Source organism: Chlamydomonas reinhardtii, chromosome 17 (assembly GCF_000002595.2).
Source record: "Chlamydomonas reinhardtii strain CC-503 cw92 mt+ chromosome 17, whole genome shotgun sequence".
NCBI lineage: Eukaryota > Viridiplantae > Chlorophyta > Chlorophyceae > Chlamydomonadales > Chlamydomonadaceae > Chlamydomonas > Chlamydomonas reinhardtii.
This window is the reverse complement of record NC_057020.1, coordinates 3,892,171-3,914,449: the sequence shown is the minus strand read 5'-3', so window position 1 is coordinate 3,914,449 and position 22,279 is coordinate 3,892,171. Positions and strand designations below refer to the sequence as shown.

General features: G+C 63.4%; 3 protein-coding genes across 4 annotated transcripts in view; 2 read left to right on the top strand and 1 right to left on the bottom strand.

Moving 5' to 3' along the window:
• The window catches only part of CHLRE_17g728400v5 (uncharacterized protein), a 17,131-nt gene extending 8,075 nt beyond the window's left edge, over positions 1-9,056 (top strand). For both annotated transcript variants that reach the window (XM_043072382.1, XM_043072381.1), the window contains exons 19-33: positions 73-768; positions 1,071-1,131; positions 1,401-1,851; positions 2,231-2,762; positions 2,966-3,036; positions 3,245-3,294; positions 3,593-3,718; positions 3,977-4,090; positions 4,263-4,723; positions 5,238-5,296; positions 6,284-6,373; positions 6,838-6,944; positions 7,556-7,703; positions 8,013-8,314; positions 8,662-9,056. In XM_043072382.1, the coding sequence (XP_042914840.1) occupies positions 73-768; positions 1,071-1,131; positions 1,401-1,851; positions 2,231-2,762; positions 2,966-3,036; positions 3,245-3,294; positions 3,593-3,718; positions 3,977-4,090; positions 4,263-4,723; positions 5,238-5,296; positions 6,284-6,373; positions 6,838-6,944; positions 7,556-7,703; positions 8,013-8,314; positions 8,662-8,767 (3,374 nt within the window). In that variant the 3' untranslated portion in view covers positions 8,768-9,056. The remainder of the gene's footprint in view (positions 1-72; positions 769-1,070; positions 1,132-1,400; positions 1,852-2,230; positions 2,763-2,965; positions 3,037-3,244; positions 3,295-3,592; positions 3,719-3,976; positions 4,091-4,262; positions 4,724-5,237; positions 5,297-6,283; positions 6,374-6,837; positions 6,945-7,555; positions 7,704-8,012; positions 8,315-8,661) is intronic.
• A 7-nt stretch (positions 9,057-9,063) lies between these two features.
• Positions 9,064-11,995, bottom strand: CHLRE_17g728350v5 (uncharacterized protein). The gene is made up of 7 exons (XM_043072380.1): positions 11,738-11,995; positions 11,047-11,311; positions 10,838-10,879; positions 10,306-10,425; positions 9,954-10,030; positions 9,691-9,769; positions 9,064-9,497 (listed from the first exon to the last, which is right to left on the bottom strand). The coding sequence occupies exons 2-7, from the start codon at positions 11,248-11,250 to the stop codon at positions 9,429-9,431; spliced, it is 591 nt and encodes a 196-aa protein (XP_042914839.1). The 5' UTR covers positions 11,251-11,311; positions 11,738-11,995; the 3' UTR covers positions 9,064-9,428.
• A 170-nt stretch (positions 11,996-12,165) lies between these two features.
• On the top strand, positions 12,166-22,231 carry CHLRE_17g728300v5 (uncharacterized protein). Its single transcript, XM_001697223.2, has 29 exons — positions 12,166-12,323; positions 12,488-12,582; positions 12,740-12,810; positions 13,158-13,202; positions 13,416-13,471; positions 13,742-13,776; positions 13,978-14,040; positions 14,277-14,370; positions 14,664-14,780; positions 14,962-15,035; positions 15,394-15,517; positions 15,743-15,811; positions 15,934-16,026; positions 16,210-16,371; positions 16,531-16,580; positions 16,770-16,824; positions 17,059-17,159; positions 17,263-17,428; positions 17,649-17,749; positions 17,938-17,992; positions 18,252-18,293; positions 18,739-18,843; positions 19,040-19,147; positions 19,440-19,561; positions 19,845-19,938; positions 20,211-20,288; positions 20,515-20,657; positions 20,915-21,020; positions 21,290-22,231. Exons 1-29 carry the CDS (start codon positions 12,285-12,287, stop codon positions 21,680-21,682), a joined length of 2,856 nt encoding a protein of 951 aa, XP_001697275.2. The 5' UTR covers positions 12,166-12,284; the 3' UTR covers positions 21,683-22,231.
• Positions 22,232-22,279: the final 48 nt, after the last annotated feature.

Below are 22,279 nucleotides of genomic sequence, written 5' to 3'. Positions count from 1 at the left end.
GCTACAGCAGTGCGAGCAGGGATTCGTGCCCGTACCAGAGTCACAAGGTGTGAACATTTCCTGCTACTGCAGCGGAGCACGCAGCACGCAGGGACGGCGGCAGCAGCACCGGCAGTAGTAGCACCGGTCAACATATCCAGCAGGAGCAGCAACTTCCGCGGACCCTACAGCCAGACGAGGCCTTTGCGCAGCTGCCGCCGCCGCACCAAAAGCTGGAGCTACAGCCGACTCGATCCACTGCGGCTGTCGCAGCCCCCGCAGGCGCTGCCGCATACGACTACTTTGAGAATCCATTGGAGGTGGAGGGCGCGACTGGCTGTAGCACTGCTGGTGGTGGCGGCGGCGGCGGCGGCGGCAGTAGCAGCGTAGGCACCTCCTGGACATCTTCCGCCGCTGCGCGGAGCAGCAGTGGCGGCGCCGGCGGCGGCGGCAAGGGCGGCGGCAGCAGCAGCTTTACGGCTGCTGCAATACGCGCAGCGGCGACTGCGGCTGCTGCTATCTCTGCTGCAGCTGCCACTGCCGCGGCGAAGCAGGAGGACAGTTACACCAGCTGTAGCGGCAGCCGCCTTCCGGGTAGGCGGCCGGCAGAGGCGCCACCAGCAGCCACGCCTTTTGCTGCCGCCAGCATTGGTGCCCGCGGCGGCGACGACGGTGGCGATGGTGGCTGCGCTGCCGCCGGCGGGGTCGGTGGTCTGGCGTTTGAGCCGTTGGTGTTTGTGTTCCGGGAGCTTTGCTACTGGGTGCCTCACCCGCGCCCGCGCACACCAGGTGAGCGAGGTTGAGGGGGAAGGGTTTGATGCAAGGTAAGGAGGGGGAGTCGCAATCCTGGATGCGTGAGCGTTCATCCATGCATCCATTCTTTCGCATCGTTACGTGGCGGCGCCCCTCAGTCGCCCGTACTCGTCGTCCGCGCCTCGTGCACCATGACGGGAGTGAGGTAAGGGACCAGGGCCGCACGCTCGCTCTGCCTCCGTCACTCCTGGCAGCTCGACACGCCCCACCCACTCGCCCCACACGCACCTGCTGCCACACCGGCACACCCACCCACACCCACACACACCCACACACAGGTGAACGGCTGCAGCTGCTGGACGGCGTCAGCGGCGCGCTGCGCCCCGGCGTGCTCACGTGGTGAGTATGGTAGTGGGGCACGTGGGCAGAACCAATAGGTATGGCAATGCGGATGAACTGTCTGTGTGCGCATGGTGGCATGAGCAACCGCACGCCGACGACCGGCACGCTGTACTCCGCTCGACTGCGGCTAAGTCGTGTCTCAAGCGGCAGCCGTGGGCAGTGAACGAAGAGGACAGGTGCGGTAGTCCGTAGTTGGTTCCTCTACCTCCCATGCCGGCTCGGTCGCCCCTCTGCTGGTCATACACATACACATCCTGCCGCCTCAGCCTGATGGGCGCCAGTGGCGCCGGCAAGACCACTCTGCTGGACCTTCTGGCTGGCCGCAAGCAGGCCACACACATCCCTTCCACCACCGGCACCACAAGCTCCGGCACCGGCACCGACACCACCAGTGGCATCGGCACCAGTGGCATTGGCAACACCAGCAACAGCAGCAACTGCGCCGCCGGGCCGCGCACGGGCGACAGCGGAGCAGGCGGCGGTGACGGCGCCCTCAGCAGGCTACTGCGCGGCGGATTCTGCGGAGGCTCCGGCGGCTGCGATGGCAGTAGCAGTGACCGTTGTAGCCGCAGGGGCAGTAGCATCAGGGGCAGTAGCAGCCGGGGTCCGGTGTGGAGCGGGCTGCAGCTGGTGAACGGGAGCCCGGTCACGCACATGGGGTCGGGGGGCCGGGGCGTGATGGGGTACGTGGAGCAGCAGGATGCACACAACCCCTGGGTACGTGTGCGTGTGTGTGGGTGTGTGGGTGGGTGGGTGGGTGGGTGGGTGGGTGTGGTTGCGTGGGCTAGGCGTTTTGGGCGTGGGCTAGGCAGTTTGGGCGTGATGACTGAATATGAATGGGCGAGCTGCCAAAGGTGAAGGGGGATCTGTAGGGTGCTCTGTGCGCATGGGTGGTTAGGGTCGGGGCCTACCAGCGCTTTTCCGCGTGCTTAAGACACTGTCAACACTACAGCCGCCGTCCCTGCCGCCACTACTGCTGCGCTCATCTCCATCTTCTCCTCCCCTCTCCCAATGCCATCATGTCAACCCCGCTCCCGGCCCGCGCCCCAACCTCTCCCCATAACCCCGCTGCCGCTGCCGCCTAACCCCACTACAGGCCACAGTAGAGGAGGCGCTGCTGTTCAGTGCACAACTGCGGGTGCCCGATACTGCCACAGCCACCGCCACCACCGCAGCCGCCACCACCTTGCTGCAGCCGCCGTCGTCAGCAGCCTCGCCTGAGGCGTCGCCGGGCCGCTGCTGCCTCTGGGGTCCGCAGCAACAGCCCCAAAATCAGCAGAGGCAGACGGGGCGGCCGCGGCAGCTGCTGCAGGGGCGGCGGCTGGTGGCGCACGTACGTGAGGTGATGGCGCTAGTGGAGCTGGGCGGTCTGGCGCGGCAGCGCATTGGTGTGGGTGGCGGCGGAGGTGGAGGAGATGGGGGTGGAGGAGGAGGTGCGGGTGGCGGAGGTGGTGGCAGAGGAGATGGTGGCAGAGGAGGAGGGGCAGGAGGAGGGGCAGGAGGAAGTGGGGGTCGAGGTGGGGCACCGGGGGGCGGCGGGCTGCGGCCGGAGGCACGCAAGCGGCTGACCCTGGCTGTGGAGCTTGTTGCCAACCCCTCCGTCATCTTCATGGACGAGCCCACCACAGGTGGGAGGTTTGAGTAGCACAAGGGAAATGTGTGCGTTTCTGCGTGTGCGTTTCTGCGTGTGATGAGATCGGGGGCAGGCCACGAGGGCAAAGGGGTCTGGGCGAGGTGGAGCGTACATCTGGAACGCGTATGTGCTATCACAGGCGAGCACGACCGCGCCCGCCGCTCCATCGCCGTGTGCGTCTGCCGTGTGCGCCTGCAGGCCTGGACGCGCGCGCTGCGGGCGTGGTGATGCGCGCGGTGCGCAGCGCTGCCGCCACGGGCCGGACCGTGGTGAGGCCCCTGCTGGGTGGGCCCGTGTGGTGGGTGGGGTAAGGCGGGGTTAGGCACGGCGAGGGTGCCGAGCCCAACGTGAGATCCCGAACATCATGGTCGGTGGGGCGAGGGGGAGTACAGGCTATTTGACTACCGTGTTGTATGTGTTTGCAATTCACAGTCGGTGATCATTAAACGCTGTCGCGACCTCTGCCACAACGTGCAGGTGTGCACCATCCACCAGCCCAGTCGAGAGATCATGGACGGCTTTGACGAGTGAGTGGGTCAGTGGCGTGTGGTGGATGGGCGCCGCGGGCCATCTAGGTGACGAGGCCAGGTGGCACGCTGCAGTAGCGCCCCCAGCTGTACACATCTACTCGCACACGCCTCCTGCTCCCGCACCTTGACTTCTTCACCAATACCTTGTCTCCACCACCACTGCCACCACCACCACCACCACCACTGCCGCCACAACGCTCCCTCACCACAACACGCCGTCCCCAAACGCAACACGCCCCAACCCATGCAACCGCCGTCCCCGCCTCCCCACCCCACCACACTCACATACACACAGGCTGCTGCTGCTCAAGCCCGGCGGCCGCACTGCCTACTGGGGGCCGCTGGGGCCGAGCCAGTGCAAACTGGTGGAGCACTTCATGTCGCCGGCAGCGGGCGTGGCGGGCGTGGCGGGCGTGGCAAGGTGCGAGGGGGGTTGCGGGGCGGGTGGGCGGCAGCAGGACGACACCGGTGCTTCGATGGGACGTGGGCGTGGGCGTCGGGGCGGGGGCGGCCGCTGGCGCGAGGACGCCGGTGCTTCGATGGGGCCCGGGCGTCGGGGTATGTTGAAGGGGGCACATATAGCCGACAGGCGACTAGCCGAAAGGCGAGCTCAATACGCATGGGACATACACGCTCATCGCTCATCATCATCGTCACTCCGCTGCATGCATGCGAGCAGGCCGGCGCCTGACGCCAACCCCGCGGACTGGGTCCTGGGCCTGACCTCTCCGGGCGCGGAGGCGGCTCTGGGGGTGGACTGGGCGCGGCTGTGGGCGACCAGCGAGGCACGGAGGTGGGTGGGTGGGTGGGACACTGGGCACCAGGAGGCAGATAATGGAAAGGGCAGCACGTTCAGGGTCGTGTGCGCGGAGAGCCGAAAAGCGAGGCGTGAATGCAACATCGCCTGTTGGGTGTGCGCCCCGGCCTGCTGCTCGCACACTCCACTGCTGCTGCTGCCCTTACAGGGCCTCGGAGCTGCTGCTGGACCAGCTCTGCCGGGGCGGCGAGGGCGGCGGAGGCGGCGATGACAGTACTGCCGCCGCCGTCGTTGACAGCGATGGCGGCGCTGGCAGTGGCGGCGACGGCGCCCACGTGTGGCGAGGCGACGCTGCTGCTGACGTGGAGGCTGGCGGGTTGCAGCCAGCGGCGGCGGCAGGGAGCAGCGATCAACATCCGCAGGAGCAGCAGCCACACATGCGGCGCCCCCGCCAGCAGTACCAGCAACGAAAGAGGTATCAGGGAGACCGATACGCGCAGCCGTTGCACGTGCAGCTGCGATTGGTGCTGTGGCGGCAGTTGGTGTCGCAGGCACGCAACCTCCCGTACAACGGCCTGCGGTTGGCGGTTAGCCTGGCGCTGGCGGGCGTGCTGGGTTCGTTATACTGGCGGCGGGGGTTGGCGTACGGCAGCGATGTGGGCGTGCTGGGTGAGTCACGTGGCTTTGGGGAGAGGGGGGGTCACGAGCATGCGAGGGTGGGGGCTTCGGGCCTGGCTGGGAGATGGGCGGTAGTGGTGAGGTGGGGATGCGACCGTGCGGTAGGGTGTGCGTGGCGGCTGTGTATCCGGACAACGTGTCCTGACACGCAACGCGTGTACGTACGCGCGCCCTGGTCTGCCAGCACCCTTTCCCAAAGTTGGTCTGCCAGCACCCTTTCCCAAAGTTGGTCTGCCAGCACCCTTTCCCAAAGTTGGTCTGCCAGCACCCTTTCCCAAAGTTGGTCTGCCAGCACCCTTTCCCAAAGTTGGTCTGCCAGCACCCTTTCCCAAAGTTGGTCTGCCAGCACCCTTTCCCAAAGTTGGTCTGCCAGCACCCTTTCCCAAAGTTGGTCTGCCAGCACCCTTTCCCAAAGTATACATACATGCACACACGCAGACATGGGCGGGCTTTGTTTTGTGGTTTTTATGACACATGCAAACTGAACACACACGCACTGCCACAGACCTTCTTGGGGTCATCTACACCTCCAGTCTGTTCCTGCCGCTCATCAACACGCTCATGGTGGGTAGGGTGGTTGGGTGGCCGGGTGGGTGGGTGCTGTGGGTGGGTTGGTGGGTGGGTGGGTGGGTTGGTGGGTGGGTGGGTGGGTGGGTGGGTGGGTGGGTAGGGTGGGGGGGGGTGCGCGGGTGATCGTGTTTTTTGGGCTGAGCCCCCTGAGCGAAGCGATCCAGGGGGGGCGAAGCCCCCCAGGATTGCCCCTGTCCGTGCGTGCGTGCGTGCGTGCGTGCGTGTGTGCCTGTGTCGACAAAAAGTACCATACTGGCACAAACCGCGAGTGCCACGTATTATTAATTGCAATTACCTATTGTAGAAAAATAGACGGCAGGGAAAACTCGGCCGGAGCGAGAAGCGACCTCGTGAGTCCATGGACATCTTGACTTTCTTCAGTTCGCGAGTATAGCTCTCGGCCCCTAAATATCTTACATCCATGTATCAAAACATGTCGACGACAAGCGTCTTGGGGCAAGAATGTCGAAATTGTTTGCAACAGCCAAACCATGCGTCCCCGAGCCTTACATGTGTCGCGGCCCGGGATCCCGCGCCCGAGCCCGGCTAGCCGTTTGCGGTGCTTGAGTGGGATGTGGGTGAGGTGCATTTGGGATATCATGGACCGTGAAGTGGCGTGGGTAAGGTGGCGTGGCGTGGCGGGGACAGGGCATGTCGGTGCCTCGGCACGGCGTTGGCATAGTGGCCAGTCCCGCTGGATGGGCTTGCAAGGGTGCTGTTCATGTCGCCGGTGCCCATCGTCACATCCCCTTGCGCTACATGGGGCTCAGCCCATTTTCCAGCTGTACAAAGCTGACACCCCTTGTTCGGGCTCGGAGCTGGGCTGTCGGGCTGTCGGCCGTGTCTGCACCTGTCCACCCAACTGACCCTCATACCTGCACCGGTCATGCGCCGTGGCCACAAGCCTGCATACCGAATATGCGTCGTCGCCAATCGACCAGCAGTCCTTGGTTGCTGCCGCTGCCCTCAACCCCACCCCAGGTGATGGCGGTGGTGGAGGCGGAGCGGGTGGTGTTCTACCGGGAGCGGGCCGCGCACATGTACTCGACAGCCGTGTTCGCGGCGGCGCAGGTGGGTGGGCTAGGTGGGCCGAAATCAGTTGGCTGGCTGACTGGGTGGAGGGCGGGGACTGCAGCTGCCACGGTGGATTCCTTGGGTGGGGCATTCGCCGACCCTACCTATCGCTCGCCAGCAACCGAGGCCAGTTGCCGCCACGGTAACGCACGGCGCAACGCCCCCTTTCCCACACCTGGTCCACATGCACACACACACACACAGTAGTATACTCTGAAGGTAATTCGCGGCCGTAATTCTGCATCGCATACACTGTCCTACGCGTAATGTTTTCCTTGTGCTCTTTAACACACACACACACACACACACACACACACACACACACGCGCGCACACACACACACACACACACATACATGTCCTCCACACCTCCAAACCTTCACACGCACGTCCGGCACACCTACACATAAATACGTCCACACCTCCACACTCCCGCCCCACCCCCGCCCCCGCACCCATCAGGGTCTGGCTGAGCTGCCGCCGCTGCTGCTGCAGTCGCTGTTGTACACGGTGCCGCTGTACGCTGCCGTGCACCTGGCCTTCACAGCGGCCAAAGCAGCCTGGTTCTGGTGAGGCAGGCAGGCAGCCAGCCAGCCCGTAACAAGTGGTTTCCGTGCATGCGTGGCATGCTCTTCTGGCATGGGCAGGACGGGTGGTTTGTCAGGGCTCGGGAGGAGCGCATTATGATTGCAGGCAGCAGTCAGGGGACCCTGACCGAAGGCACCTGCGTCCCTTTCGCGCTGTCAAACTAAGCTCCACTTGCACCGCTCGCAGAACCATGCGAAAGGCCATGATCAAGCCAGGGCCAGGGACACGCCTGGACGCGTTCGCTGCCGCGACGGCCGCGGAGGAGACCAGCATGGCCGCGCGACAGCAGGCCATGCACAGGGACCTTCGCGGCCCTCTGCCGGCGGCGTTGTTCAGCCCGGCGACACAGCCGCGGCAGGTAGCCAAGGTCCCTGTGCATGGCCTGCTGTCGCGCGGCCATGCTGGTCTCCTCAGCGGCCGTCGCGGCAGCGAACGCGTCCAGGCGGGAGCCAAGCAAGGACCATGTACTCCTTTCTGTTTCTATTTGGCCTCTTCTGTTTCCCTGTGTCGCTTTCTGTTTCTCCCGCATCAGGGATTGATTGCAGCACTTGCTCTTGCTTACAATGCTTACGCGCTCTTCTGTTGCGTGCAGGCTGTTTGTGTTCCTGGGACTGACGGTGTGCACAGCGGCCGGCGGCGGCGTCATGAACCTCAGCCCCTCGCTGCCGGCGGCGGTGGCGGCCGCCGGGGCGCTGGTGATGCTGTGGAACGTGTTCTGCGGCTTCCTCATCCCGCGGCGGGTGCGTGGGTAGCTGGGCGATGTGCTTCCGGGTGGATGGATGGGTGGTTGGTGGTGAGCGGAGCACTACGATTTGCGCAAGCCGAGGCGGGTCGCAGCAGGCACCCCGTTTGCCCTACCGTATTCGTTTGGCGTGGGCATGCAACCTCGTCCCCACCTTTGGGCTTCCTGATGGCCATGGGGCATACTCGTTGGGCTCGGGCATACATCACACACACACACACATACTCGCACCAAACACGCCCACTACATCACACTCCCGCACCTCACATGCACATACACACACGCTGCCACCTGCCTCCTCCATCAGTCCATTCGGCCCTGGTGGCTGTGGGCCTACTGGGCCAACCCCGTCACCTACGTCATCTACGGCGCCACAGTCACACAGCTGGGAGACATGAGGCACACACCGCTGCGCCTGGCGCTGGGTGGCGCCGCTGGTGCCGCTGGTGCGGTTGCTGGTGTGGGTGGTGACACTGGTACAGGTGCTGGTGGCGTCGGAGGAGGAGGAGGCGCCGCAGCGGCAGCAGCAGCGGAAGCTGGGTCCCATCAACTGCTGCAGCCGCCAATGATGAGCGTGGCCGAGTACGTGGAGACGGCGTTCGGATACCAGTAAGTTCTGCGGGGCGGTCGGGAGGGTGGCCGGGCAGCGGCTCAAGCCTACGTACGGTCCCATTTGCACCTCCCTTGAGCACGCAACGAGTGCTTTCCTTCTCCAGTCTCCCCTGCCGCCATGCACATGCCCCCCGTCTCTGCCACGGCCCCACCCTCTGCTGCTGCTCCTGTACATCCTGCCCCAGCACGCCCCTCATGTATGCATGGTGTGCACCCTCATGGACCCGCAATGTGTGTTAACAAAATACAAACGGAACAATTCCGCCATACACGCGCGCGCAGTTACCCACGAATACCTACGCCAGTAACCGGGCAATGTGTGTGTGTGTGTGACACGCACGCAGCTACCACATGCGCGGCTGGCTGGTCCTGATCCTGCTGGCCTTCATCGCACTGGGCCGGGCCGCGTCCTACTACGGCCTCACACGCCTCAACTTCCAGCACCGGTAGTGGGATGGGGTATTGGCTGGTAGCGGCAGCACGGCTGGCTAGCTGGATGGCTGATGGGGTCAAGTTAGGCAGGACTCGTCGCCCACACCGGTAATGGGGAGTGGGGTACTAGTGCGTAGCACGGCTAGATTGATGGCGGGCCTGGCTGGGACGGCGTGCAAGCTGGTGGCACGCAACGGCATGTTGACACGGCGTTTGTTGGGGATTGCTCAAAGTTGTTGACTGATTGGTTGGACATGTACGTTCTTGACTACGGCATTCCACTTTCACAATGTAACCATGGATCAATGGCTCTCTTATTGCCATGCAGTGCGCATCTTCCCTTTCCCTGCTGGTGTGACCCCAACGTGCCTCACAACACAACGCGCCTCATCATACAACCGCTGCCGCCTCATCTACACCGTTGCAGCCTCCAGACCGCACTGCTCAATTGCCCAACCATTACCACGCACCGTGCATCACACCACTACTTCGTTCCTGGACAGTCCACACACGTGTGCACGCAGCTTCCATACATTATTAGGTACCATATCCCCATGCACATCATAAACCCCCCGTCCGCAACCGAGCAAGCGCATAGAAGTCATTATGTCAACAGTCTGCGCCACACCCTGTACGGAAGACGCCGTATGCGGGCTAGCTCCTCCCTCGCTTATCGTCATCAATGGTGGCCGATGCCCAGGAAGGGGGCGCTGGGCAGGGGCACGCGATCCGTGGTGTACACAACCGACTGTGCGGAAGGGAGAGAGGGTGGGCGCGGTTAGCAGGCACCAGGTAAAGGTGAGCCGGTCTGCACGGTAGGTCTGTATGAAATCTCCCTGCCCCCCGTGCGCCCCTGCCCCCCTTCTCACAACCAGCCCGGTCACAGAACCAGCTGTTCTATCTGTCAACTAACGAAACAGCCGCCCAGCAGTAGTGCTCACCCTGCCGGCGGGGATGTCGACCTGAATGATCTTGGCCTTGACCTCTTCGCTCTGGACGTACAGGTCCTTGGTGAACCACCTGCATGCGTGTGCCGCGTAAAGTCAGTTGCGGAGGGCCGGGTGCGTGCGTGGATGTGGGTCGGGTTGACGATAATGGTTGGGGCGAGGTGGGTGGATGGTTCGTTTGTTCATGCACAACCAAACAGATTCAAACAGTATGCTGCAGGCACATGCCGTACAGCACACCCACACTACGTACTCACGCGCCCTTGAAGTACAGGTGCTGGCCCAACATGGACTTGTAGTCGGTGCCGGTCTTAAAGCCGTTGGAGCTGATGGCCTGTGCGCGCGAGAGGTAGGGGGCCGGATGCGTGCGTTCGGGACGTGCGGGTTGTGGACGTGCGTGTGTGAGTTTCCAAGCCATGTCGCTGTGCAGCGCGTGTGGAGTACCGCGAGCGCATCAATTGGATGGATGGGGCAGTCACTTCATCAAGTCGTACGCTTGGCGGACTCGAATGGACCCGTTGACTGCCAATGCCAGGCTGGCGGGCCCCTGCTTGGCTTGGCCCCCCCGCTGCACACACCCACGCTGCCACACATGCACTTCACCCTCGCCTGGCCGGGGATGATCAGGTTCTGCAGCAGGCGGTCGGCTTGCTTGGGCGAGGTGTAGATCTTCTCGAAGGCGCCCAGGCTCAGCTTCGAGGCCACCCTCTTGGCGTCCTGGCTGAAGGCCTGCCCGGTGTCAACCAGCACGGGATGGGGGGGGCGGGTTATTAGTTGGAAATAAACGGGGGAGGTGTGAGGGAGGGGCAGGCATCCAGCAGCATCCAGGTAGGGGGCATGCACGACGCAATGAGCAAGTGAATGAAAGCGTTGGTGAGTGGGCGGTCCCTGCCTCACAGAAGCAAGGCTGGCATCCCAATCCAGGACGACATTCATCCGTCTGCAACTGGCAAAGCCAGCATGACAGCTGGATGGCGTGCTTTGGATGCGTCGGGAAGGCTTCCATGGCGGGGTGGGCTTCCCTGTGCGGTGCGTGGGTCGCCGCGATGCCACTGCCCTGCTGCCGCCTGGCGCCCCGTATCCCCCTGTAACCCTGTTAAGGCCCTAAACCAAGTAAGTAGCTAGCGGCCAGCCGACTCACAGAGTCCAGGGGCGCGAAGACGGTGTTGCTGACGGTGGCGTCCTGTGCGGTGGCGGCGGTTGTGGAGGTGGCGGTGCAGGAGTGTGTGAGGGGTAGCGGTGCGGAGCAAGTGTGTGAGCGCGCCACGCAAATACATTTGGGCCACTGCAGTGTAGCGGCTGTTGCCACCTCTTCTGTACCTAACAGGTCGCACGCACACATCAGCAGACCTGCAGCGCGGCGGCGGCCTTGGAGTCGGGTCCCGCGGCCCTCAGGATGCGACACAGCGTGGTGAGGTCGGGGTCGTTGCAAATGTACTGGGCCGGGTTGGAGTAGCGCCGAGTGCTGCCCTGTGCGGCGAAGGGGCTCGCGGTGAGCAGCAGCAGCGCCGCCGTCGCCGCGACGCCGAGCAGTAGCAGGCTGTGGCGGGCCATGTGTTCTTGTCCTAGTTCTCTTGGGCGGGTGCGTTTCGCGGTTTCGCACGGGGGTGGTGGACTGGCGAGTGGCAGTTAGGTTGGGTTGTGTGTGGAATGCAGCTGGTTGGTGTATGGGAAAAGGGGGTTTCAGGCCAGCGGGTAGGTTCCCGGCAGGTCCGCCTATCGACCCATGGGTTCGTAACCCAGTGGGCAATGCCGTGACGTCTATGTGCGGGCCGCTACGGCTGGCGTGAAAGATGGAGAATGCTGACTGACAGGTGTGTTGGCCAAAACATCTGTAGTAAGGTATTAGGCGCGAGGCGAATGCGGGTTGGCGCGGTCTGTGGTGTTCCACACGCGTCGCAGCTGGTTTCGGAACCCCCACAGCCGGCCTTCCGGGTCTGTGGAATGGCTGTGCTGATGGGAGTCGCTGGCATCCGCAGTCCACCACCTCTGGATAAGCAGATGGCAGTCCTAGGCCGCATGCATGCCATACCTACCTCACCGTTAGCCTTGCGAAGTACATACCTGTCGAGTGATGCAGGTGATGACGCTAACATGTTCCATCCTAAGTTGCGAAATCAAGCCTCAGGTGGTTGTGCGGCCCTGGCCGAAGCTCATCTGACCATTCTTGCGCACTGGCTGCGCTGGCAACCAGTCAGGCTACGTCCTCCACAATCCGGCGAAGGAATGCCCCGGGCAAACCGCGAGGAAATGTCTCCAGAAGTCCGCCGCCGTTCAAGTCAACAGCCCAGGGGATAAGCCCAACAGCTGTAAGCAAATGCAGAACCATACAGAGTCGTAGTTGAGCAGCAGAAGGTGGTGGAGGCGCGGTAAATGATTGGCAACAAGGAGACTGGCGTGTGTGTTTCGTGCAGGAGGTGACGCCCCTGTTTGGACAAGAAAATGTGTTATACTACACGAACTATACAGCAACAGCACATATCTTGGAGCGCGTTCTGCGGCAACTATCGATGGACCTACAGAAGAAGTTGACCGTCACTGAGGGGTAGCTGTTAACACATCCTTGCATCTGACACAAACAAGGAGTCATGCCGTTCGCTTTACTAGTACCTGCTGCTGGCTGGCGGGTGAGGAAGCGCTGCAGCAAGGAGCGCGGCCAGAAGGCGGTTCGCATTCTGCATTGAGCAAAGCACCGCTACCTGTCACTGTAAACCTGGCTAATCATCTTGATAGCGCGCCAAGGAATGAACTGCCCCGACGCATGCAACTGCTCGCGGTCGCCCTTTGCCAGGACTCGGACTTCAAGGCGGAGGAGCAAAGCGTACTTGAGATAGAGGTTAAGGGGAGACTCTACCAGGGGCGCGATGTGGCTCGCGTCGTCGACTGGTGCGTGGCGTGGCGTGGGCGAGGCGTAGGGGTGGGTAGCACAGCGAGTGCGCTGGCGACAACGGACTCGCTCCTGTTAGCTGAAGAGCGCATGCGTGTGACCCAACCAGAGCAGCAGGGATATCGTGTCTTAAGCAGCCCATGCGTGTTGCCGCAGGCGGCGGCTGAAGGACCTGCCGTCGTTCGCGCGGGCCACAGACGGCAAAACCAACGTCCGCTTGTTCGAAGGTGCGGCACTGCAGCGGGGCGCCACATATGGTTGTTGCTGCGGCTTGTTCCCATACCTGAGCGGGCCGGGGTTTCATGCCCAATTGCTTGTTTAAGGGCTCTAAGGGGGCGACAGGGGCGTCACGGCATTGGGGGTTGGGCACACCGTTGAAGGCGCAGCTCTAGGGAGCCGGGCCACAGCGGCTATGCACAGCCCGACCCGTTTTATCTAATATGCACAACCCGGCGCATTGCGTTTGCTGTGGCATTTACTGCCAAAGGCACGGGGCGTGCAGACAGAACAGATGGGGATTGCCAACTCAGCGTGCATGCCCCGTTGTATCGACCTGCCATGGCTTTCCTCGCAGACGGTGTTCATTACCAGGACATCAACCAGGGCAGCCTGGGCAACTGTGAGTCAAGTGGGGCTGGAGGGTGGCGGCGGGCATGATGGTTGCCAATGCCTCGCCTGGCGTGCCGGGACGCGGCATTTTATGCATCTGGGGCACACATGTCGCTCTTCTCGCCAATGCAAGCGTGTACCTAATGCTATGGACACTGTCGCACCCATCGTAACAGTGCTGGGAACGACAACGTTACTGTTGCCGTGCTGTGCATCACCGCAGGCTGGCTGCTCTCGTCCCTTGCGTGCCTGGCCACGCGCTCTGGCGCCATTGAACGGGTACGCGGGGCATGTCTGGGACGACCTGTGGTGGGACACCCGGCGGGCCGGTGTGAAAGAGCAGTCCGCAAGCGGGCTGTGCACACCGCTGGGGCGCCATGTGTGGGCCAGGTAGTACGGTAGCCAGGGAACTGTGGATATGGGTCAGCGGGATGGGGCCAGAATCGTCACGAATGGCCAAGCACGGTAGCGCTCCCGCGCCTGCACCCAAGTTGCGAACGCATCCGTAACGCGTTGCATCCTGTTCCTTCCGACCCTGGCTGTGTGCAGTTGTTTTTGACGCCGGAGTACAACGAGGACGGCAGGTGCGCGGGGAAAGCGATCAGAACGCGGCGCATGGGCTGTCGTGGATGGGGCGGCGTGTGGGGCAGGACGTGGGGCAGCACGGATGGTGCGCCGCAACAATGACCACTCGCTGCCGGCACCCAAGCCAAGCCGAGGTTTGCGCAGCGGACCTGCGTTCCTCTCACTGACACCACCGCCGCCACACTATCCTGTCGAAACAGGTATCAGCTGCGGCTGTGGGACAAGGGCAGCCGGCAGTTCAAGGAAGTGGTAATCGATGACTAGTGAGTGGCCGGGGGGAGGGGTTCATGTGCCCGAGCAGATCTAAGCCGCATCAGTAACAGCGCGGGGGGCTGGGGCTGCTGGGCGTATGGGCTTGACGAGCAAGCGACACGGTAATTAGCGGTGGGCAAGGTGCTTTACCAGTCCGCCAGGACCGGCATGAGATGAAGGCTATGGCGCTGAGCCGCATGGCCGTGACGCTGACTTGCGGCATTGCTCTTGCCTCTTGTCTTTGCAGCATCCCCGTGTGGCGGCAAAACGGCGGCGGAGGAACCGCGGGCCAGCCCTGCTTCGCACGCCCCAGCGGCAACGAGGCCTGGGTGCTGCTGCTGGTGCGTGTAGGGGGGGTTGTGGGGGTGCAAATACCAGCCCGAACTAAACCGGACCGGGGGAAGAGTGGTCGGGTGATTGCGGCAACGTGACCGCTTCAGAGGTGCCTCCAGCCCCGGAACGTAGGTGCCCTTGAGCCCGATTGGATGCGGCTTGTCCACTGCAGTAATTGTTTCAGCGGCATGGCCACCGGGTACCGGCTCAGAGGCGCCCCCCCTCTTTGGTACGACTCTTCTCACCTTCCCTTCCCTCCTTCCCCGCCGCTCCTCCTCTGCCCCTTCCTCCCCAACCGCAGGAGAAGGCCATGGCCAAGCACGTGGGCAACTACCACTACCTCAACGGCGGCATGGCCAGCTGGGCGCTGGAGACGCTGACCGGACACTACACCTGCGTGTTCCTGCTGGAGCGGAGGGTGAGGGTTGGGGGTGCGGCTGTTGCTGGTGCGTGGGCGCGGGCGCGGGCGGGCGGGGTGCGGGTGGCACGAGAAACAAAAGGGTGAATGCAGCTCTGTACGTCGACCCATGGTTTGTGTACGTGAGCGGCTGCCGGCTTGGCTTTGGTTTTGCTTAACCTGCTCTGCTCATTGCCCGCAGTACGGCCCGAACCGGGACGCGGGTCCGGACCAGGCCAACTGGAAGTGGATTCGTGGCGAGCTGGCACAGGCCAGGTGAGTGGGCCGGGGGCGGGGAGTGGGGGGGTTGTAAGTACCAGCACACTAAACCAAAACCAACGAAGACGAGCGGAGCACAGGCAGAGGCGTTAGTTGCAAGCGATAATACTTATGGGATGTGGGCCGAGGCGTCGTGGGGAAGCAGGGCGGGCGGCGCCGGCGACTGATGGGGGTGGGCGCGGGCAGAGCGCACGGTGGCCGGCGAGGAAGAGGCGGCAGGGACACACCGCCGTGCTCGGGAGCGCATTCGGCACAATCCGTGGTCGACGCCCCCACGTACCGATGCGCCTCCTCCCTGACCCAGCCATCTTCCCTTGCGCCCCCTGCGCCCCCCGGCGCCCCCGCGTGACCCCAGCAAGCACGCGGACCGCATTGCCCCTGTGGGAGAGTCCAGGCCCAGCCCGCTCAACCGCGCGGCGCTATATATGCTGGACGAGAAGGACCCGGCAAAGTTCTACGCACACGAGGAGCTTTTCATGGTGGGGACTGGGGTGGCTGCTGTTGTGGTGTGGAGGTTGCAGCCCAGGGTGTTCCAGGGGCCTCCGAAATTGTAAGATGGGCGCGGGTTGCTCGCCAGTCCGACCTTGTCATAAGGGCTTCGCCCGAGGTGACGCCTCTTGCCTGCGCTAAAGCAGCACGCCGGGTGCGCCCATGCATGTGTGAGCACCTGCAATTACGCTGGTGCGGCACTGAATGACATACAGGCCATTTCCTACCACCTCGCCATCGGCAACCTGGTGGCGGCGGCCACAGTGGGAACAGATGACGACGAGGTGAGCGGCGGGAGGGGGAAAACGGGAGGAGATAAAAGGAGTCGGATGCCGTGCTCACTGGCTAGGGACTGTGCGGCTGTTCTGCCTGTTCACAAGCACCGCCCTGTCGCTCGCCGCCGCAGGAGGTGAACGGTGTGGTACGGGCGCACGCCTACACAGTGCTCAAGGCGCAGCCAGTGGAGAGCAACGGCCGCGGCCAGGTGCTACTGGTGCAGGTGAGAGCGCAGCGCGGCGCCACCCCATTGTTGTTGACTTTCGATGTCGCCTATTTACGTCACCGTGGCAGGCACGCACGCGCATGCGATTGCAATTGCATTCGTAGCATGAAGACTGTGACCCATGCTACCCGCCGTCCTCATCCGCGCACCCCTTCCCGGTGACCCCCCGCGAGCCCGCAGCTGCGCAACCCGCACGGCGAGGGTGGCATCGAGTGGAGCGGCGACTGGAGCGACAAGAGCACGCTGTGGGCCAAGCACCGGGAGGTGGCGGAGGCGGTGGGCTACAGCCCGCCTGTGTCCGTGACGTCGGCGGCCGCCCGCTCCGACGGCCTGTTCTGGATGGTGCGTGTGCGCGTGGGCAAGTAATGGGTGTAGAAACATGTGCATGTGCTACTTGGGGTGCCGGGTAGTGTGGGGTACGTGCATGCTCGGGGCCAGCGGCTGGTCTGCGAGTGATGGACTTGTGGCCAACAGCCCGTCGGCCCGTACCCACCCCCACAGGAATGGAAGGACTTCATGCAGCACTTCAAGGAGGTCACCTTCTGCTGCGCGTGAGTCACGCGCCCGGCCTACCATACCGAGGCCACCTCACACAATGTCTGATCTGATCCTGATCATGTGGGCACCTAAAAGCGCCGTGAGCGTCCCCACTATTCCGCTGCGTCGAAACCGCTTCGTTTGCACCACCGGCTGACTCCCCCACCCGCCCACCCACATGCCCACCTGCCACCCCTGCGCAGCAACGGCTTTGACTACGTGGAGGACGAGGCGGCGGGCTGGGTGGAGGTGTTCAACGTGAGTGCCGCTGCCAGCTGACAGCCAGAGACCGCGGCCCACCTCCGCTAGCTATCGCCCCCATAGCACATCTTGCGCCCAGCAGCTCGGCAAGACTCGCCACATTTCACAACCGGTACACCCACACCCTCAATGCGCCCGCCTTAACTCTCCCCCTTTTTGCTCGCTGCCCGCCCTTGTGCCCGCCCACCCGCTGCACACCCGCACTCCCACTGCTCCCCCGCTCCCCTGCAGGACCCCGGCTTCCCACACGACTACCGCTCCCTGGGCGACTACAAGTTCATTTACAACAACAACCCCATGACCGGCCAGCAGCTGGATGAGATCATCAAGTGGTGAGCACGTGACAGAGTGGGGGGGGCGCGCGGAGGGGAGGGAGGTTGTCATCAATCCGAGACCCCAGGCGTGACCTAACCTGTGCCACCTCGCTCCCCGCAGGATGCGCCTGAAGGACATCGCAGCCCCGGAGCAGTTCCGCAAGGGCACCCGCGGCCTGAAGCTGTTCACGGGCGGCGGCACCCACCCGGACGACATCGACGGCAGCAGCAGTGGACTGATGGTGGCGGTGGCGTGCCTAGCCAACAAGCCGGGAGCCATAGAGGAGGTGGGTGTGGGGTCAGGGGAGGGGGCGGGTTGGCGTTTGCGGTACGCGACCGCGCTAGCGCTGCTGGAGTACGTTTTGGTGCCGGTCGGGTTATGGGCGTGTGCCTTCTGGCGACAAATGCCTTGCATAGCTGGCATCTGGCTGACCCAAGTGGTGAACACGCCCCCTTCGCCACCCTCGCGCCACCCGCACGCCCTCCCCTGCTCCCCCGCCCCCCTAGATGTTCTTGGCGGGCAAGGTGTACCGGCCCGACGGCTCCTACCAGGTCCGGCTCTACGACCCCAAGAGCGGCGGAGCCACCATCTCGCCCATCGATGACTGGTGAGAAAAGGAAGCACCGAGGAGGGAGCTGGGGCCGAGGAGCGGGGTAGAGGGGAGGCGTGCGGTGTGGGCTTCGCAACGTGGAGGGTCAAGGGTGGAAAGGGCAGGGGCAGGGGCAGGAGCAGACCCGTGCATGTGCCCGCCGCGTTGAACCCGTGCCCCGCCGGCCTCCGCCCTCATTCCCTCAGGATTCCCTGCTTCAACGGCAACTCCATTACCAAGACCAAGATCCTGGGCAATGAGGTGCGGGGCTGCTGCCGCTGCTGCTCCTGGGCGTTTACTTGTAATCAGATGGGCGCGGCGCATATTCAAAGCTGGCTGGGAAAAGGGGGGGGGGTCCTGCGTGAATGCTGCTCACCCTTACCCTGCCTATGCGGTTGCCTTCATGCTGCCTGGTCGATCCCGGACTGGTTTGCATCCTTTCTCAATCCGCTGCTACCGGTATGTCTCCGCCGCTCCGCCTGCTGCTCCACTGACATCGCCACCGCCGCTGTCGCTGCAGGTGTGGGTGCTGCTGCTGGAGAAGGCGGTGGCGCGCATGGTGGTGAGTACATGGTGGTGGGGTCTGCGTGCTTGTGCCGTCATGCTGTAACACCGCACATCTGTACACAAGAGGCTTTGCCTGCCACATGCTCCCCTGCCCCTCCCGAAGTGTGCCATCTAGCCGCCACGCAGCACAATCAACTCGATTCCCCGAGATTGCTGTCCTCCCAAGATTTCCTACCGACTACCATTTCCTTAGCTAATTATGAATGTACCCCCGCCCTTTTAATTCCTTAGCTGATCATGAATGTACCCCCCCTGTATTTTAGCGTTAGCCGCCACGGAAACACGGGGGAACCAGCAGCCTGCCGCTGGCGAAACAACGGTATGGAATGCGTCGCGTGTGCCCGCTGTACCTCTGGACGTCGGCACTTCACTTCATATTTGATACACACCATCCCATGGATGGCTAACCCCCCCCCCCCCGCACGCCCTCCCCCGCGCAGTCGTCCTACAGCAAGGTGGCGATGTGGGGCGTCCAGGTGTGCTGGGCGCTGGCGGCTCTGACCGGCCAGTACAGCACCATGCTCTTGTGGGCCGAGGACAAGCAGGTGGGAAGGGGAGGGGAGGGGAAGGGAGGGTGAGGGAGGGAGGAAGGGAGGGAGCTGATTGTGCAGTGGTCATGGCCGTAAGCCAGCGGTCTGGGCATTCAACTCCCGCTTCCCAGCTCCGCCTGCCGGTACCACCCGTACCACACATGTGCCGGCGCCGCAACCTTTGCCGCACCATTATTGTCGTACCGTACAGAAATGGCGGCGGCTGGAGCTGCAGTACATTGAAAAGGAGCCGGGCAAGTACCGGGCCGAGTACGCGGCGGACGACGTGTCGCTGTACGTCAGCGATGACGTGTTCAAGGTTGGTGGGTGTCTGGTTTGGGGCGGGGGCGGGGGGGACGCATCAATACCTAGCCCAATGGGACCGAGGCCCAGGGGGCATGGGCGGGACTAAAACACGGGCATGCTTGGCACAGTGCTGTAATGCACACAGTGCACCATTAACCGGGGGGCAGGCTGCCTGTGCCTCATGCCGCGCCTTCCCAGTTACCGCTCCATCAACGCATCCCTGTCCTCCTGTCCTTCTGTCCCCCTGGCCCCCTGGCTCCCGACCCCCATGCCTCCTCCCTGTCCCTGTCCCTCACACCTCACAGGCCATCACCACGCAGCTGGCGCTGGGCTGCCTGATGGCGGCGGAGACGGACAAGGGCGAGGCAGTGGACACGGAGGCCACGGGGCTGGCCAGGGCGAGGAGCTACAGCGTGATGGACGCCAGGTGGGAGCCGTGGTCGGGAGGCGGGGGGCTGGGGGGCTGGGGGAGGGGGTTGTATATACCAGCCCAAACTAAACGAAGGGGGGCTTGGGGACGGAGTATGGGAACGTGTCATCAACAACACAACGAAGCGTGTGTGTGTATGTGGCGTGGCGCGGCTGTACGTGGGAAGCTGGGAAGCTGCCAGGTAGCGTTTGTCGTCAGCGGGAGATGTAGGAGCAGGGCGCTGGGCACAATGCAACCAAGCGCACACGCGCACGTCTATGGATGTCGTTGTCACTTACAGGTTCGTGGCGATCAACGGCACGGGCGGCGTGGTCTCCGTCTCCTACGCCGCCACCGTGCCGCCGGCCGGCGGGAGGAACCTGCGACTCATCAAGGTAGGCAGCCCTTGGCCACGTGTGCTACTTGCATGAGCTGGGCGCCACCCGGCTAACCCGCATTCGAGTCCTCCTCCCCATCAGCTCAACTGCGTCTGTGTTTGCGCGTGGGCTGTTCAAATACAACCTGTCAATATCACCTGACTAATAAGGGGTTGATACTTAGCGAAGCTGGCTGCGTGTATGCGCGTCGCCGTATGCTTATCCACTTGATCCGCGCCTTCTGATTGAACCTGTCGTGCCTCCGCCCACCTGCTGCACGCACCCTGCAGCTACGTGACCCGGCCCGGACCAACGAGTGGAAGGGCGACTGGAGCGACGCCAGCCCGCAATGGGACACGTACGCAGGGGTGAGCAGACGAGCAGCTCGCCGAGCAGCTGAGGGGCGGGGCAGCTTTGGGGCGTTTGCATCCCACGTAGGGAAGCACCTTGCTTGCTGCGCCGCGGAAATGACTGTGCTTGTCGCCCCTAGTCCAGAAGATAGACCTGACTGTTGGCCAGACCGCGTGTTTCCTAGCCTCAACATGACTTTATCAACACGAGCTGATAGACGAGTGCTGAACTAAACACGCGCAGGTGGCGGAGGCGCTGGAGTTCCGGCGGGAGGGCGCGGCGGGCGGCGGCGGGGCGGGCACCTCGGGGCGGCGTGACGGGTCGTTCTGGATGACCTTTGAGGACTTCCTGCGCCACTTCCGCAACGTCACCATGTGCGGCAACAGGTGCGAGCGTGCGCTTACCGGAGGCGCGGCCGGCGTGTGCGTGTCCGAGCGTGTCCATGTGGGTTTGGGTGTGGGCAGTTGCGGGGAGAGGGGAGGAGCGCAGACCTGGCGGGGCACAACGCTGCAGCTTTCGTGCGCGCCTGCCGGCGAGATACATGGCATGGACACGTGCTGCTGGACGGCCAGGTGGCAGTTGCCGGGCTTCGTGTCGCCGTAATTGCATGTTTGTTTCTTTTGCGCTGTGTTTGCGCCCGCAGCCTCAAGGGCAACCAGAAGCCCTGGGTGGCCAAGCCCGAGGACATCGACCGGGCCGGGCGGCGGCTGTGGGAGCTGCGCAAGCAGCAGGAGCTGCGGGCAGAGCAGGTGGGAGGGGGGCGGGCGCCTGCATGGCACGAGCAAGCGCGGAAGAGCGGCAGCTGCTGCACACAAAGAGCATTCGGGCACAGCACCGGCCCCACGTGCCATGCACCAGGGCGCAACGGACTTGCACCCCACCTCGCCAATCGCGCCCGCAATCTTTTTCGTTGTTGCTAACTTGCCCTTCAAACGCCCCCCTCTATTGCATTGGGTTTGGTTTAGTTTGGGCTGGTATCTACAACCCCCACCTGCCCACCTTTTGTCCCACCTGCCAGGAAGCGCTGGAGGACTCTCTTCACGCGGAGCTGCGGAAAAAGGCCGTGGAGCGTGCCAACGCACCGTCCGTCGGGCACGTGTTCGCACAGGCAGCAATTATGGCCTCAGCAAACGCGCCCAAGCGAGAGCTGCCGCCGCCGCCGCCGCCGCCTCCGGCGGTTGCGGCGGGTGCCGCAGCCGCGGCGGCAGCCGCGGGGGCGCCTGCGGCAAAGCCCGCTGCGCCGGCAGCGGCGGCTCAGCCGCAGAATGGGGACGGTGGGGATGGGGCGGGGGCGGCGGCTGCTGCAGGCGCGGCGGCGGCCGGGGGAGCGGCGGCGGCTGGGGCGGCGGCAAGCAAGCCGCCGGTGGTTGTGGTGGAGTACAAGGGGTGCAAGGCATGTGCCATCATGTAGAGAGGGGCTGGGTGGGAATGGCGCGTCAGGTTGGCCGCGATGAAGCAGTTGGCCGCTGGATTGACAGTACATGATTGTGACTCGACTCTTCCTTTATTTTGACAGTGATTCTATGTCTTTGAGAGCGCTTTGATGTGACGGCACACGTGATGTGACGGGTTGACGGCTGATTCAACTGGCGATTTGAGCTGCATTGTGATATGCAAGGGGTGCAAATCAAAAGCGTGACTGACTGAAGATGACAATTGTACTGTATCACCTGTATCCATACGCCATGCACGGCACACCTTTGGGCCACTCATGTGTGCGGCATGAGCATCGATTCAATAATGCACTGACTGGGGATGCGATTTCGCGAGGAAGCGTGAGCTGCGACAGGCACACGTAGTCTCTTCTGCGTTGTGGTTGCGGTGCACAGCCAACCAGTCAGGCGCACGCGGGCGACATAGCGTGATGGCGCTGTCTTTGGAGGGCGCAAAATACGACGTGGCGTTATAGCTGTAAATATTGCAGATTGCAGAAGGTGCCAGTGTGCTGGAACTGAAGACATGCGCGGACATGTGGAACCTTGTGCCTGTTGTCCTCGCCACTATAACA